At 33.8% G+C, this 13,660-nt stretch overlaps 2 protein-coding genes across 2 annotated transcripts; one reads left to right on the forward strand and one right to left on the reverse strand.

Moving 5' to 3' along the window:
• The first annotated feature begins 282 nt into the window (after positions 1 to 282).
• Positions 283 to 6,259, forward strand: LOC117340976 (carbohydrate sulfotransferase 10-like). The gene is made up of 3 exons (XM_033902765.1): positions 283 to 807; positions 2,274 to 2,353; positions 3,040 to 6,259. The coding sequence occupies exons 1-3, from the start codon at positions 705 to 707 to the stop codon at positions 4,132 to 4,134; spliced, it is 1,278 nt and encodes a 425-aa protein (XP_033758656.1). The 5' UTR covers positions 283 to 704; the 3' UTR covers positions 4,135 to 6,259.
• A 3,161-nt stretch (positions 6,260 to 9,420) lies between these two features.
• Positions 9,421 to 11,875, reverse strand: LOC117340688. The gene is made up of 4 exons (XM_033902452.1): positions 11,764 to 11,875; positions 10,814 to 10,941; positions 10,066 to 10,237; positions 9,421 to 9,644 (listed from the first exon to the last, which is right to left on the reverse strand). The coding sequence occupies exons 1-4, from the start codon at positions 11,861 to 11,863 to the stop codon at positions 9,421 to 9,423; spliced, it is 624 nt and encodes a 207-aa protein (XP_033758343.1). The 5' UTR covers positions 11,864 to 11,875.
• Between the last annotated feature and the right edge of the window lie 1,785 nt (positions 11,876 to 13,660).

Genomic DNA, 13,660 nt, shown 5'->3' on the forward strand with positions numbered 1-13,660 from the left:
GGTGATGTTAGGGACACCATACCGCTGTTCCGTCATTCGAGGAATCCTCTGTGATGTTAGGGACACCATACAACTGTTCCGTCATTCGAGAGCTTGTCAGTAATCCTAACGGGACATTAAGAAAATCAAAATATTGATGTAGTGATGGATGATTGGCCTCTTGCTCTATACTGCCGGAGGCTTCAGTAACATTGACAATTTAATGGGATAAACTATCGTTATGAACGGCACGAGTTATAACAAGTTCAAGAAGTAAGCATTTCTAATAGAAATAAGTTCATAGCGTCACATATCATGTTGGTGATTTAACCAAGAATACACACACACATATATATACTGAGTAGTGTAGTGTACGAATAACTCCAACGACAAACATTGTGTTCGTGATTATTGTATAAAAGCCTGCTACGTGGACAGAAAGGACGATTGCAATTATTTATTCTCGTAAACAATACAGTGCAGAGAATAATAAAAAAAAAAAAACAAATGGGTAATAACAACACATGATAAAAACAGGATGGACATCATTTTTGTGAATTAATCATCTCATTTTGGAGAACATTTCAAGTCTAATTGAAACATTTTAACTTTACGCTACACGAATGGTGTTACTTATCTAAAGTAAGACAGTTTGTCTCCTCACTTTCACTCCAAACAGACGCACGCATTCAACTATTGGGGGACTGTGAAGATCGAATGACAAAATGAGGTGTGCTGGCCAGAGGATTAATATGAGACGTTATGTGGCTGTAATGGTGTCTCTACCATTGTTAATGGAACTGTTCTGGTTGTTATACTTCCTAACAAGTAAGTACGACGCAGTCATAGGTGTTTTAAAAACATTCAGGGAGTGAAAAATAGTTAACGGCCGGAACCATTGATATTTTGTGTACGTGGAGTTGATGATTTTATATTGATGGATAACATACTTTCTCTGTCATATGGGTGAACGACCGGTTAAACACGATACTATTCATGAAATATAGGCAAGACATGTATGTTTAGTGCACTGACGTTTTCATTAGGAATCAGTTTAAATATGTATATGAAATGCAATAAAAAGAAAATCGAATGGTTTCCGTTAAATATAGCATACATTTCACTCGTATGACAGAATATTTCGATATTTTTTTTATTCGTGCTTCACACTCGTGAAATATATGTTGTTTTAAACGGGACATCATTCAATATCCTCTATATAATATATTTAAAAAAAAAACAAAAAATAGAAAAAAAACAAAACAAAAAAAACAAGACTTTGCCGCTGAGCCTTTCTGCCCTCACAGGGATAGATCAGTCGTTACACGTATGTAGACTACGTATATGATACAACATTCTGTCGTTCAAATTAATACGTGAACAGCTGTAAAGATCAACGGATTAACTTCATTTTTTGAACAATAAATACTGTCTCTGCACATCGATCGGTTGTCTTATCTGTGCTTGTATACAAAACGATATTAAGACATTTACAATACGCGACGTTTTGATACGAACACAGGGTATTATTCTATTGTTAAAACACATCATCTTATGTCGTTCAATAACGATTGTATCTTGCTTATTGATGAACGTTACCTAGCTGCTAAGGCCGTGACATATGTTCAGTTATTTGTCAAACAGTAAAACACAGATACAGTATGACCTACACTATATATAAAAATCTGTACACTTAATCTTTACACGATTGTTCAAATGTTACACAAGATCTTAGCACCTTTCAATAAAAAATCAGAGTTAGAAACAGACGAGACAAAATCAAGTCTTTTGCATCATCAGGCGGATCCAGGATTTTCGAAAAGGGATTTTTTTTTTTTTTTTTTTTTGCGAGGGTCAAGGGGTTATGAAAAATATTTCCTCCTCCGAAAATGGGGGGGGGGGGGGGGGGGGGGGGGGGATTTTTTTAATCGGATTGAACATTAATTCAAAGTTAATCGAAGTTCACTGCACTTCCAGGTTTTCGAGTGTTACACCTTGTTGATATAGTAGGAGTAGAGGACAATATATAATTTTTTTCTATAATACTAACCATAAGCAGACGTCATTGACCGGACATGGTCTCACATGCATATGACCCGCAGTTGGCAACGAACATATTCTATGGAGTACTATCGCGCTGACCATATAAAATATTCGTTGTCAATTACGGGCATACTACCGTATACGTACTCAAAATGGGTACACTCCTTAAATGTAATTGTTTTTTTTTATTTTATTTTTTTTTTCATGATTAAAGATATAATATGTCATCATTGGCATTTGTTTTTTGCCAGGTGAACAGAATTTAATTCCACAACTTTTGGAAAATAGAAGTCGTGATGTTACGGCACAGATTTCACTACACCAGTTAAAGGTAAGGGATACACAAACCTGAAGCCAACACATATACAATACTATACCTGTATGACTAATATTGATAACCTTTTTAATTTGAAGATTTCACAAAATTAATTTCGATATGCCCTTTTCCCAACGGCTGTAAAATAACTCAATATCAACAATTACGAAAATTAATCGATGCGAAATATTTTCAATCGCAGGGATTGTAAGTCATTTATGACTGTTAATCGCGAAATTAAAATCGCCGCGAAAAAGTCGTTAAGCGCGAAAATTAGTAACCGCGAAAATAAGTTTGTTTACAGTATTGGGAATCAAACAGATTCTTTTCATCTGTATGGCATGCCAATTACAGAATAGGGAAATTTTCCTCTACAAGAATTCATTTGACATTGATTTTCTAGAACTGTTTAATTAATATCGTACACATGGAGCGTTTGTTAGATTGTCTTTATTACAGAGTCCGAGAAATATGCAATGCGCATAGATGTATTTCAAGACACAATTCGTCGCGACCATTGCGTGACGTCATTTATATATATATATAAATGTATATAACGTCACTAAAATGACAAATGGTCATTTGCATGTCCATTTTACATGCTTGATTGCTTTTATAGAACAACAATATTTTGTTATATAATGCATGTTATGTGTTACGTTGTATTGTATTCAGCGCCATTTTATCATATATTTTTCCAGACATTTAAACAAAAAGAACAAATTCGACTTTCTGAACATGACAAGAGAAGAGCAATCATGGATTCTGAATGTAGGAAAATTCACAAATATCCACGGTCAAATAATCGTGCACTCATATACAACAAGGCACATAATTTGATGTATTGTGAGGTGCCTAAAGTGGGATCGACATTTTGGATCAGATTCTTACATCAACTCAGAGCCAACACGACTGCGAGTCCATTTGCAATAAAACCCCAGTCCGTTACAGATCTAAAAGTGAACGACAAATGGAAGGATAAAAATGTGACTATGGGAGACTCGACGAATTTCTTATTTGTTCGCAACCCATTTCATCGTTTGTTCTCCGCATACATTGATAAACTGTTTTCTCCTAACCCATACTACTGGTCTCTATTAGGTAAATACATCATTCAAAAATTCAGAGGCAAGACATCCCATTGCGGACATGATGTCACCTTTCAGGAGTTTCTTCAATATGCAGTTCATTCTGAAACAACACATGAAAAACAGAACAACCATGTCATGTCCCTTTGGCAGTTGTGTTCTCCTTGTCAAGTGAAATACAATATCATCGGTAAGATGGAATCATTTAAAAATGACACAGAGTCCATCATGGATAAACTGCATCTCGATCGGTACAAACATATATTAAAAAATATGTCCGTTGACGCATCTAATGATGCTTTAGGTGACACAGCCCAGGCATATATTGTAATGCGTTCTAGAGCTCATAGTTGCATCTCGCCAGAGGAGGCTGCGGACAGGATATGGACGAAACTGAAAGTCAGGGGATTTATCGATATCGACCAACCAGTTCCTTATGGACTCAACCAGAAAAATGAAAAACAAGTGCTTGACATATTTAAAGATGCTAATAGGAGATCAGTTTCTAAGGTTGGATATGACGGACTAAAGCGTCAACAACATGCAATCTTTAAACAAGCGTTTAGGAAAATATCACGAAAAACTATTGAAGATATAAAAGTCGCTTTTGATATGGATTTTACAATATTTGGATATGACAAACATTTAGACTTAACATATAACGAATCAAAGGATTCCAATGTATTCATCAGTAATACTTTGTTTTGAATGTTGCACTTTGCCTTTTGTATTTTACATTGCCTTAGTTACAACAAGGAACCAGTAGTTAATTTAACAATAAACTAATCATCAATTTAACAATGAAAAAGCCATTAATTTAACTATAAACCACTGATGAATTTAACTATTAACTAATCATTGATTTAACTTTGAACAAGCCATTAATTTAGCATTAAACCAGTCAATAATTTAACTATGAAAAGATACGAATTTAACTATAAACCGATAATTAATTTAACATAAATCAATAATTAATTTAACTATGAACCAGTCATTAATTTAACTATGAACCTGCCAATTAATTTAACTATGAACAAGTCATTAATTTTAGTATGAACCAGTCATTAACTTAACTATAAACCAATCATTAATTCAACTATGAATCAATCATTAATTCAACTATGAACCAGTCATTAATTTAACTATGAACCAGTCGTTCATTGAACTATGAACCAATCATTGATTTAACTGTGATCCAATCATTTATTTAACTATGAACAATTATTAATTTACATACGAACAAGTCATTAATTTAACTATGAACAAGTCATTAATTTTAGTATGAACCAGTCATTAATTCAACTATGAATCAAGCATTAATTAAACTATGAACCAGTCGTTTATTTTGCTATGAACCAATCATTGATTTAACTGTGATCCAATCATTTATTTAACTATGAACAACCATTAATTTAACTATAAACATGTCGTTAATTTAACTGTGAACCAGTCATTATTATAACTATGAACCAGTCATTAATTTAACTATGAACAAGTCATTAATTTTAGTATGAACCAGTCATTAACTTAACTATAAACCAATCATTAATTCAACTATGAATCAATCATTAATTCAACTATGAACCAGTCATTAATTTAACTATGAACCAGTCGTTCATTGAACTATGAACCAATCATTGATTTAACTGTGATCCAATCATTTATTTAACTATGAACAATTATTAATTTACATACGAACAAGTCATTAATTTAACTATGAACAAGTCATTAATTTTAGTATGAACCAGTCATTAATTCAACTATGAATCAATCATTAATTAAACTATGAACCAGTCGTTTATTTTGCTATGAACCAATCATTGATTTAACTGTGATCCAATCATTTATTTAACTATGAACAACCATTAATTTAACTATAAACATGTCGTTAATTTAACTGTGAACCAGTCATTATTATAACTATGAACCAATCATTGATTTAACTGTAAACCAGTCATTAATTTAACTAAGAAAAAAGTCATTAATTGAACTATGAACAGCATCTAATTATCAATGAACCAACCAATAATTGACTTTTGAACCTGTTACTAATTCAGCAATGAAACAATCATTTATTTAGCCATCATCTTGTATTTAATTTAATCATAAACAGTTCATTAATCTAACTACAAATCAACCATTTAGTTAACTTCTACTTGCTGTTATCCACCCGGGTAAGATAGCGAGGACGCAAAAACCTAAATCATTCAGGAAATATTAAATTCATGTCCCGACTATGAACACAATCGTTTCCGAATTTGCGTTAAAAGAGTACACTTTTCTTAAACTTACAATTTCGTTTTGCTTTTTGCTTTTGTTTTTGTTTTTTTTGTTTTGCTTTTGTTTTTGTTTTACAAAGCGACACTGGAAACGTGGTTGCCCTATTTACTTTAGTTTGTAGAGCAATTGTAAGGCCACCTAACCCATTCTTTGATTTGTATATCATATTTAAAAGACGGTAAAACTATTCCAAAGTTTTATGCGTCTGCTTCAGGTGAAGGTTTTTAAAGTGACCCCTAACTAACCCACATGTAAAGGTAAGGAAGCATGTCCTAAAGCTGAGCAGATTAAGCTTCATATATCTCACGTGTAATCTATAAATAACCCACGGTTACAGGAAAGTGTTCAATACAGCTGACCAATGAAGCAAAGCATCAGATTCATCTTTCTTCTCCCCTACTTCTAAACTGGACACACTAAAATGAATTAACTTAATCGTTTAACTCATTACTTCTAGGGAGGGGCCGCGGTGGCCGAGTGGTTAAGGTGTACCGACACTTTATCACTAGCCCTCCACCACTTGGTTGCGAGTTCGAAACCTACGTGGGGCAGTTGTCAGGTACTGACCGTAGGCCGGTGGTTTTTCTCCGGGTACTCCGGCTTTCCTCCACCTCCAAACCTGGCACGTCCTTAAATGACCTTGGCTGTTAATAGGACGTTAAACAAAAACAAACCAAAGGACACACATTATGATAAAGACTACTTACAGTACTTTATTTCAGATTTTGACTTGAACATATCTGACTCAGAGAGTGACAGAAAAACTTGGATTACCTAAATTCCTGCGCATGAAGTCACTCCAATGCCAGAATATTTATTTGACTTTTCACTAAAAAAAACATGAAGAACCTATCGTTTCTCAGGAAGTAGAAGAGAATTTCTCTGAGGAAGTAGATGCAAAAATATGTTTTAAAAATAACCTTTGTGTGACTCTCAATGTAGAGAATTCGTCAGAAAATATGTCAGTCTTCGGCATGATATAATTTTATATAAAGTACTTTCGGTTGATACTGCAGCCTGTAGAACATATCTAAAATCATTCACTATAAAGCATGCTATTTAAGAGATTATATTCTTGATCTCTAGTTTTTTTCTTTTCTCTTTTTAACTTAATTATTGAATTAAGTATAATGTAAAACACCTAATAACATAGGCTTCTGCCAAGTATTTTCATTGTCCATATGACTGAATTTGTATCTTTGGTACGGCAACGTAATTCATGAAGTTTGTGTCAAACAACATGTATTCATTTTCATTTCACTGACAGGCCTAAAATGGACAGTATGATGTACCTTATCTAAGGCCGCGAAGATATCCCACAGTGGAAGCCGACAGCCCAATTGGTGTGAATCTTCTAGCTAAGACTTTAGGTAGAATCGTTCGACTATCTGAATTTCAAGGATTTTACTCCAATCATTCTCTGTTAGCTACAGCAACAACTCTAATATTTGAGACCGAGTGGATGAACAACTCTTTGCCGGTAAAACTGGACACAGTCATTGGCTGTGAGATCTTAAAAACGTGTCAATGACAAACAACTGGAAGATGTCAGTGATATTGTATAACTAACAAAAAGAGTTTGTGTAGGGGAGTTCGATGACAACAAGAATAATTTTTTTTTTAAAGTGCTAGTAAAATGCCTTGTAGTTCCATTCAATCTTGATTTTTTTTGGTTTGGTTTGGTATATTTTGCTTTACGTCCTATTAACAGCCAGGGTCATTAATGACATCACAGGTTTTGGAGGTGGAGGAAAGCCGGAGTACCAGGAGAAAAAACCACCGAACTACGGTCAGTACCAGGCAACTGCCCCACGTGGATTTCGAACTCACGATCTCTTGATATCAACCTGAAGTTTCTTTGAATAAAATAACTTTATTGGAGTTTTCTGGATGAGATTGTGCATTTTGTTTCTTACGACTGCATTTGATTTCCTCTTTGTTTGGACAAATTTGTCCCCTTTCAATAAATGTGTGCCTTACAATTTATTTCTTGAGAAATGATTGTGATGTCATCCTTTAATCAAAGACGACTTCTGAAATTGGACGATTAGCTTTATTTAAGCCATCCATGGATTAGTCAACTTCAGCTGTGATTTAGTTGAAAACTAATTCACCGATGGAGCCAGACTAATCAACAGCTGTAGGTAAATAAGATAATATACTCAAACTAAAGTTCATCTATGAACAAAAGATACATACGTCATGCTGTTTTCAAGAGCGTTCACAAAACAAGAGGTTATTGCTTACAGGATACTGGGTCGATATCTGTTCAGACCTAACTGTTCAATGAACGATGACTTTAATTACAAAAAATATCTAACGGTCTTGAGAATTTCTTATCAATATCCATCAAATGCTTCAATGGGAACACCATCACGTGTTACAATGGGGATGGGTGAGTGTTGGATGATAATTGTTGTAGTTTGAGCAATATTTGATATTTAGTGAGATAGGCATTTACTATAGTTCACAGACTTGTCTCCCCTTCCACATGTTCAAAATTTCTCTGTCACCCCAAGGAGGGATACCTCTGCCAACCACTAGGGTATGCCAGATGGAACGTTCATGCAACGACACTATGCGTTACTGAAATAATTGGATGACATCACGGTGACAATTCAAACACAATACGTCAACATTGTGTTTCATTGCAATATGTATACTATATTGGATTAAATGGACCCTGCGTAATCAAAATAGTCTGACAGAAAAAAATCATCCCTTACCTTGAGGGCATGACAGATAAATATCCAACCTTCGGGATGATATTCTCGAGCCTCCGGTTAGCCAATCAAAGGATGTCAACCCTTGGATTGGAAGTTTGTCTATCACACCCTTATAGGTAGGAGATGATTCTTTACTCAATTTACCCAAAGTTTTTTTTGTCGGACTTCCACACCCAGAGAACGTAAAGATATAACATAACAGTCAGCAAGCTCGGACAACAATAACCAGACTTTGGATTTTCTCAGACATGAATATATATCAACAGATGTATACAACAAGGATTCATAAGCATTGTTAAAGCTTCAGATGAAAAGTCAATAAATCAAACAAATATATTTTTCTGATATCACATCAATTAAACTAACATAGGAAACAACGGAGTATACTTGCTTTGATATTTCCTGTCATTAAAATGACAACATGATTACAGTCGAGTTTGTTTATTTTATATTTACATGAATATATAATTGTCATTTCGGTAAGTTAGTAATTAGTCTTTTGCATATTCATCATTTTTTTATTTGAATATTAGTCACCACCTATATGTTGACTATTCGATTTCTCTGATACAAAAAAAACATAAGATAACACATAATAATGGCATATTGTTTAATTATTTTAACAATGGCCGGTCCTTAATTATTGTTGCAATTTGTTATTAAAACAAATCTTTTAAAACTGTACAACATTTTGAAACATATTTACGCGCAAATTTCGTTACGTTAGTTGAAACTGACATTCATTGTTCTATTACCGTCATTAACTTAAAATGTCTGCAGTTATATATATTTCAATTCTAATTATATTTTCGACAAAACAACATCTTCCAGGCTAAAATATTTCTGATTTCTATCTGTATAATCAAATAATAAAATTATTGCTGAACGGGAAATATATGTATATAATAATATATGTAAATTATTATATTTACCTCTAAGGTCCATACTTTAACTGTATAAGATGGCTGCGTTTGGCAGATAGATATATTTACTTTGGACGTTTTTGGATGACAACTTCTGTCACGGATATGTACGGCTTATGCTCAGAATAAGCAAAAGCGTATTCCTGTACTCTTTTAAAATATTGTTCGATAATGACTTCTTTTTCTGCCTCCGTCCTGGATTCACTCAATCCCCCATGAAGCACGTGATGCATCCATGGATATACCATAGCGACTATTCTCTTGGAATATTCCATCTTTTCTGCATCATCTACAATTAAACATGAAATCATTTAAGCATTGAACGGCTTTCAGTTGGCATTCATATTGACTATGTATGCCAACTGAAAGCCGTTCAATGCTTATATTTACCATCTGCGATTTTTTTATTTGTCGTGCGATTTTTTTTTGAAATTTTCAAATTCAAATTTCAGTTGGCAGTTCATAAGCTGAATTGGTAAGGTTATATAGTGGCAGTGCCATACAATGGTAAATATTCCGGTATGTACTCAAAAATTATATATCTATTACACTTCATAGATAAATGAGAGTAGGGGACAGGCAATATATTCGATTAATTAAATCTGACTTCCAATGTATAACTACATGTACATCCATCAATAAAGTAATAATATTTCAATATGAAAAAAATAAATTGATCCGATTGGAAGCTGAACCTAAACATCGCTCACCTTTCCACACATTATCATAAAGTGGGTGTTTCAGATAGTTTTTCATGGATTTCATTGACACCAATTCCAGTCCAAGTTCAGCTACTTCCGGTATTTCACTGGTGAAAGGTTCTTCAAAATCACCTTCAGTTCGTATATGGTGTAGTGGCAAGTTGGTTGCGATAAATTCATCCTATAAATATAAATTATTAACTTTGATGCAAATACAGACTTGGTTGTACATCTGTATTAGTAAACAATAGAAAATATTTTATAACGTATGCCGGGTAGGTATGTCGTGAGGCGATTAAATTTGAAGTGTATTTTTTCACTTCTTTCTAGCAACTTTATTCCTCATAATGTCTCCCTTAACACTACTTCACTTATGGCCTTATAGCTGAAAATGCATCCCATTGGTGAAGGCCTCGAGTTCGTTCTGTCCTCTGGCAAAGACATACTAGGGTCTATAAAATGCTATTTCTGCTTAACGCTTAGCGTTTTGTGAGTGGGACGACACGACTGAATCGCCGTTATAATGTGAGCTGGTAGGTTGTCCTGTTGGGTGTCTTTGGTATGTGTTTCAGTGAGGTAGAACTATAAAGTCGAATCAATTCCGCGATATGACAAGGAGACAACATAAACATACTGCAGCTTCCCAAAATGCAAACACACATACACTACACATATGTATCCCACACATAGGGAAGGTCTTCCTTTCGTGGCCTGTTGACAGGACGTTAAACAATATAAAACCAAACCAGCAACAAACCTGTGTGATCACGCCATCTCGTGCCATATCAGACACAAAACTTCCAAGATGATGGAGTCCCTTATCAAGGTACATAGCGCTTGTACAACCCTTGACTGCAGATCCGTTAACCGTAATCAAAATACCTCCTGAAGTATCAACATGTCTTTATTTTATTCAAATTACTATGACAATGTCAACAATATTGCATATTTATTTTTCAATTCAATATCAGATTATATGTGGAAACAGGCGGATTCTAATGTTATATGTAGATGAACCCTTGGGTGTCCTGCTTCAATCAAATCCTATTTCACCAAAGTTCTGTATCACCCACCTTCTGGTTTATTTACTTCCAGGGAAAATCCTATTCAATAAACCATACAACAGTTTACATTTCGTGACGCTTTAGTCGTATTATCATTGATGATATTGTTTTAGGTCTGGTACTGTTTGAAAACCCTTTTCAGTTCCGTGGATTCGAAAACAATATTTAGCTACGTGAAAGAAATCGATCTATTCTATAGACTTTGATGTCATTTACCTTACTCCCGTTGACGTTCTATATATATCACAATGTTCACATAATCTATTCGTATCTATATATTTTTACCATTTTTAACCATCTTCTTTTTATCATAATGATCTTAATATACAATACGAATTCTTTTAAAAATGACCACTTTTATCTTATTTTAACATAAACAATCAACACGATATTATTGTTTGGCCTTAAATGACCCTAGTGTCGATGGGCCGTAAAACTTAATTACTGTTTGTCAGGAGTAGAATTGTTTATGTCTTTTGTATTTTATCATCATTATCTGGTATAAACGTTGTTGGCATCGACACCTTTTGTTATAAATATTTACCTGAATCCTTCTAAACTACTTTACTATCAAGTAGATACAAGGCTGTATGTTGGTTTTTTCAAATTGTGATAACATACCGTATTAGCAAATTTCATATACCTGGTTTCAGTTCCCTTCCTCTAGAAATCACAAAGTTCCTCCAATCAGTCTTTCCTTGGTCCCTCATTAAGGCTTGCTCGTGCTCGTCTGCCTCGCCCATGAATACACCGTTTTTAATTTGACAAACCCTAAACAATATAAATCATATGATATTATAATTATAAATTTAGACATCATTTTTCAGAGCGGTAGTAAAATGTAAAATAAATACATTCTAGTTAATACATTTTTCGTGCTGAAGTCAATGATTACATGAACTACATGTTCCATATCCTTTATGTAGCAAATGATTTTGATGCCTTTATCTATAATTGCGCTAATTTGGATAATCGGATAAAATTTCAGTATTTACGGTAATTATGAAAACCGTTTTTTTTTTTTTTTTGTTTCCTTGGTTTGAACATTGTATAGTTATATAAAGTAATAAATCTGATATAATGTATTATTACATACTGTCTAGACAAATAATGTGTAGCTATTAAAGATATTGCCAAATCGATGGTGTTATCAGGGAGACACTGTTCATACATAGTCCTCGGTATCATTACTGGGTAGACGTTACCAGTGAGAGTTAGTCCGGGATTCTGTGTAATACCTAACGGAGCAAGAAATGAAAGTAATATATGTTGTAATAAAATCAATTATTACAATATGAAATATTACATTTATCCATGCACACGTTTGATTAAGTGTTGATTTGGTAATAAAAGCGATGAATATAAGTAAAAGAAGCCTTCGTTTATTGTCAGAAAATCGATTAGTAATTCTTAGCTCTAATTGGATAGAGATATTATCAAGTTGAGACAATCGTTATTAAGTAAACAAAATTATCTTCAAAATAATAGCAATCTCGAAACGTAACTGACCAACCTTGAATGACTTTGCTGAGGAGGTTGAAATTGTTCTGAGGTTGATCGTTATAGTACACGACAATGGATGGTTCCTCCAAATTTGTCTGTATTATTTCTGCTACAAAATATCACTTGGTATAATTTGAATATGCTTTTGCCTGATAAGTCCTTTCGCGGAAATTTGATTAATTTTGATATTTCCTGGATTATTTCAGATATTGTTTTCAAATATTATTCTCAAGTAGAAAAGAGCGTTTTACATCAGTTGAAAGTCCAATTTATACGCTTACCGATCATCTCATTGATGAGCGAAAGAGAGGCACGTCCATCTGCCGTTCCAAAATCTGCTATGATTATTGATTGCTTTGAATGTAATTCTTTCCTCAAATGAATTATTTCCCCTGTATGAATAGATATCGTTTCTCCATGGTATATACATCGATTATAAATGAAGACATGACACTGTATTGTTTATACATTCTTCTTGTAATGACCATTCAGGCAATCTTTATCAAAATATCTGTGAACCAATATCTTCTTTACGAATTTATCAAATTGTGTGGCCACATACATTGTACCTTCAACACATTTGCACAACTTTACTTTGGGTGTGCAATATTATCTTGATTTAAGCTACATCAACCTGAATAAATGTCGTTAGTGACAAAATAAAAAAAAACGTTCATAATACAGATCTTGCAGCTTAGGTGGACGGGTAGCTCTTGTAGCATAAAAGTTTGTGACACTCTTGTATACTAGCGGAATGGTAGACGAAATTGTCAGAAGCTGTCTCGCTACAATAGTAGCTAGTGGACGAGGAATGATGGAAAACACTGCACTCTTGAAATAGTAATCGAACTTATTTTCTTTTGATCCATTCTAAAAAAAGTAATAACAATAATAAAACTTTGGCCTACACATCTTCGCTAGCAAAGTTAATTCTAAAAAATAATATGTTTGGCTCCATAACATAAAGGATGCATTGGAGTTAATCATTTGTAATCTACTCTACACAATCCGTATGACTACTTTGCTTGATGAATTCT

Source organism: Pecten maximus, chromosome 13 (assembly GCF_902652985.1).
Source record: "Pecten maximus chromosome 13, xPecMax1.1, whole genome shotgun sequence".
NCBI classification, from domain to species: domain Eukaryota; kingdom Metazoa; phylum Mollusca; class Bivalvia; order Pectinida; family Pectinidae; genus Pecten; species Pecten maximus.

What these genes read in the sequence shown, in the direction of transcription:
- LOC117340976 (XM_033902765.1), top strand. Translation starts at nt 705, where the DNA reads ATGAGGTGTGCTGGCCAGAGGATTAATATGAGACGTTATGTGGCTGTA. An exon ending in GTTGTTATACTTCCTAACAA is followed by an intron (nt 808 to 2,273) that starts GTAAGTACGACG and finishes GTTTTTTGCCAG; the next exon opens with GTGAACAGAATTTAATTCCA. An exon ending in TTTCACTACACCAGTTAAAG is followed by an intron (nt 2,354 to 3,039) that starts GTAAGGGATACA and finishes ATATTTTTCCAG; the next exon opens with ACATTTAAACAAAAAGAACA.
- LOC117340688 (XM_033902452.1), bottom strand. Translation starts at nt 11,863, where the DNA reads ATGGGCGAGGCAGACGAGCACGAGCAAGCCTTAATGAGGGACCAAGGA. An exon ending in GAGATGGCGTGATCACACAG is followed by an intron (nt 10,238 to 10,813) that starts GTTTGTTGCTGG and finishes TTATATTTATAG; the next exon opens with GATGAATTTATCGCAACCAA. An exon ending in TTATGATAATGTGTGGAAAG is followed by an intron (nt 9,645 to 10,065) that starts GTGAGCGATGTT and finishes GTTTAATTGTAG; the next exon opens with ATGATGCAGAAAAGATGGAA.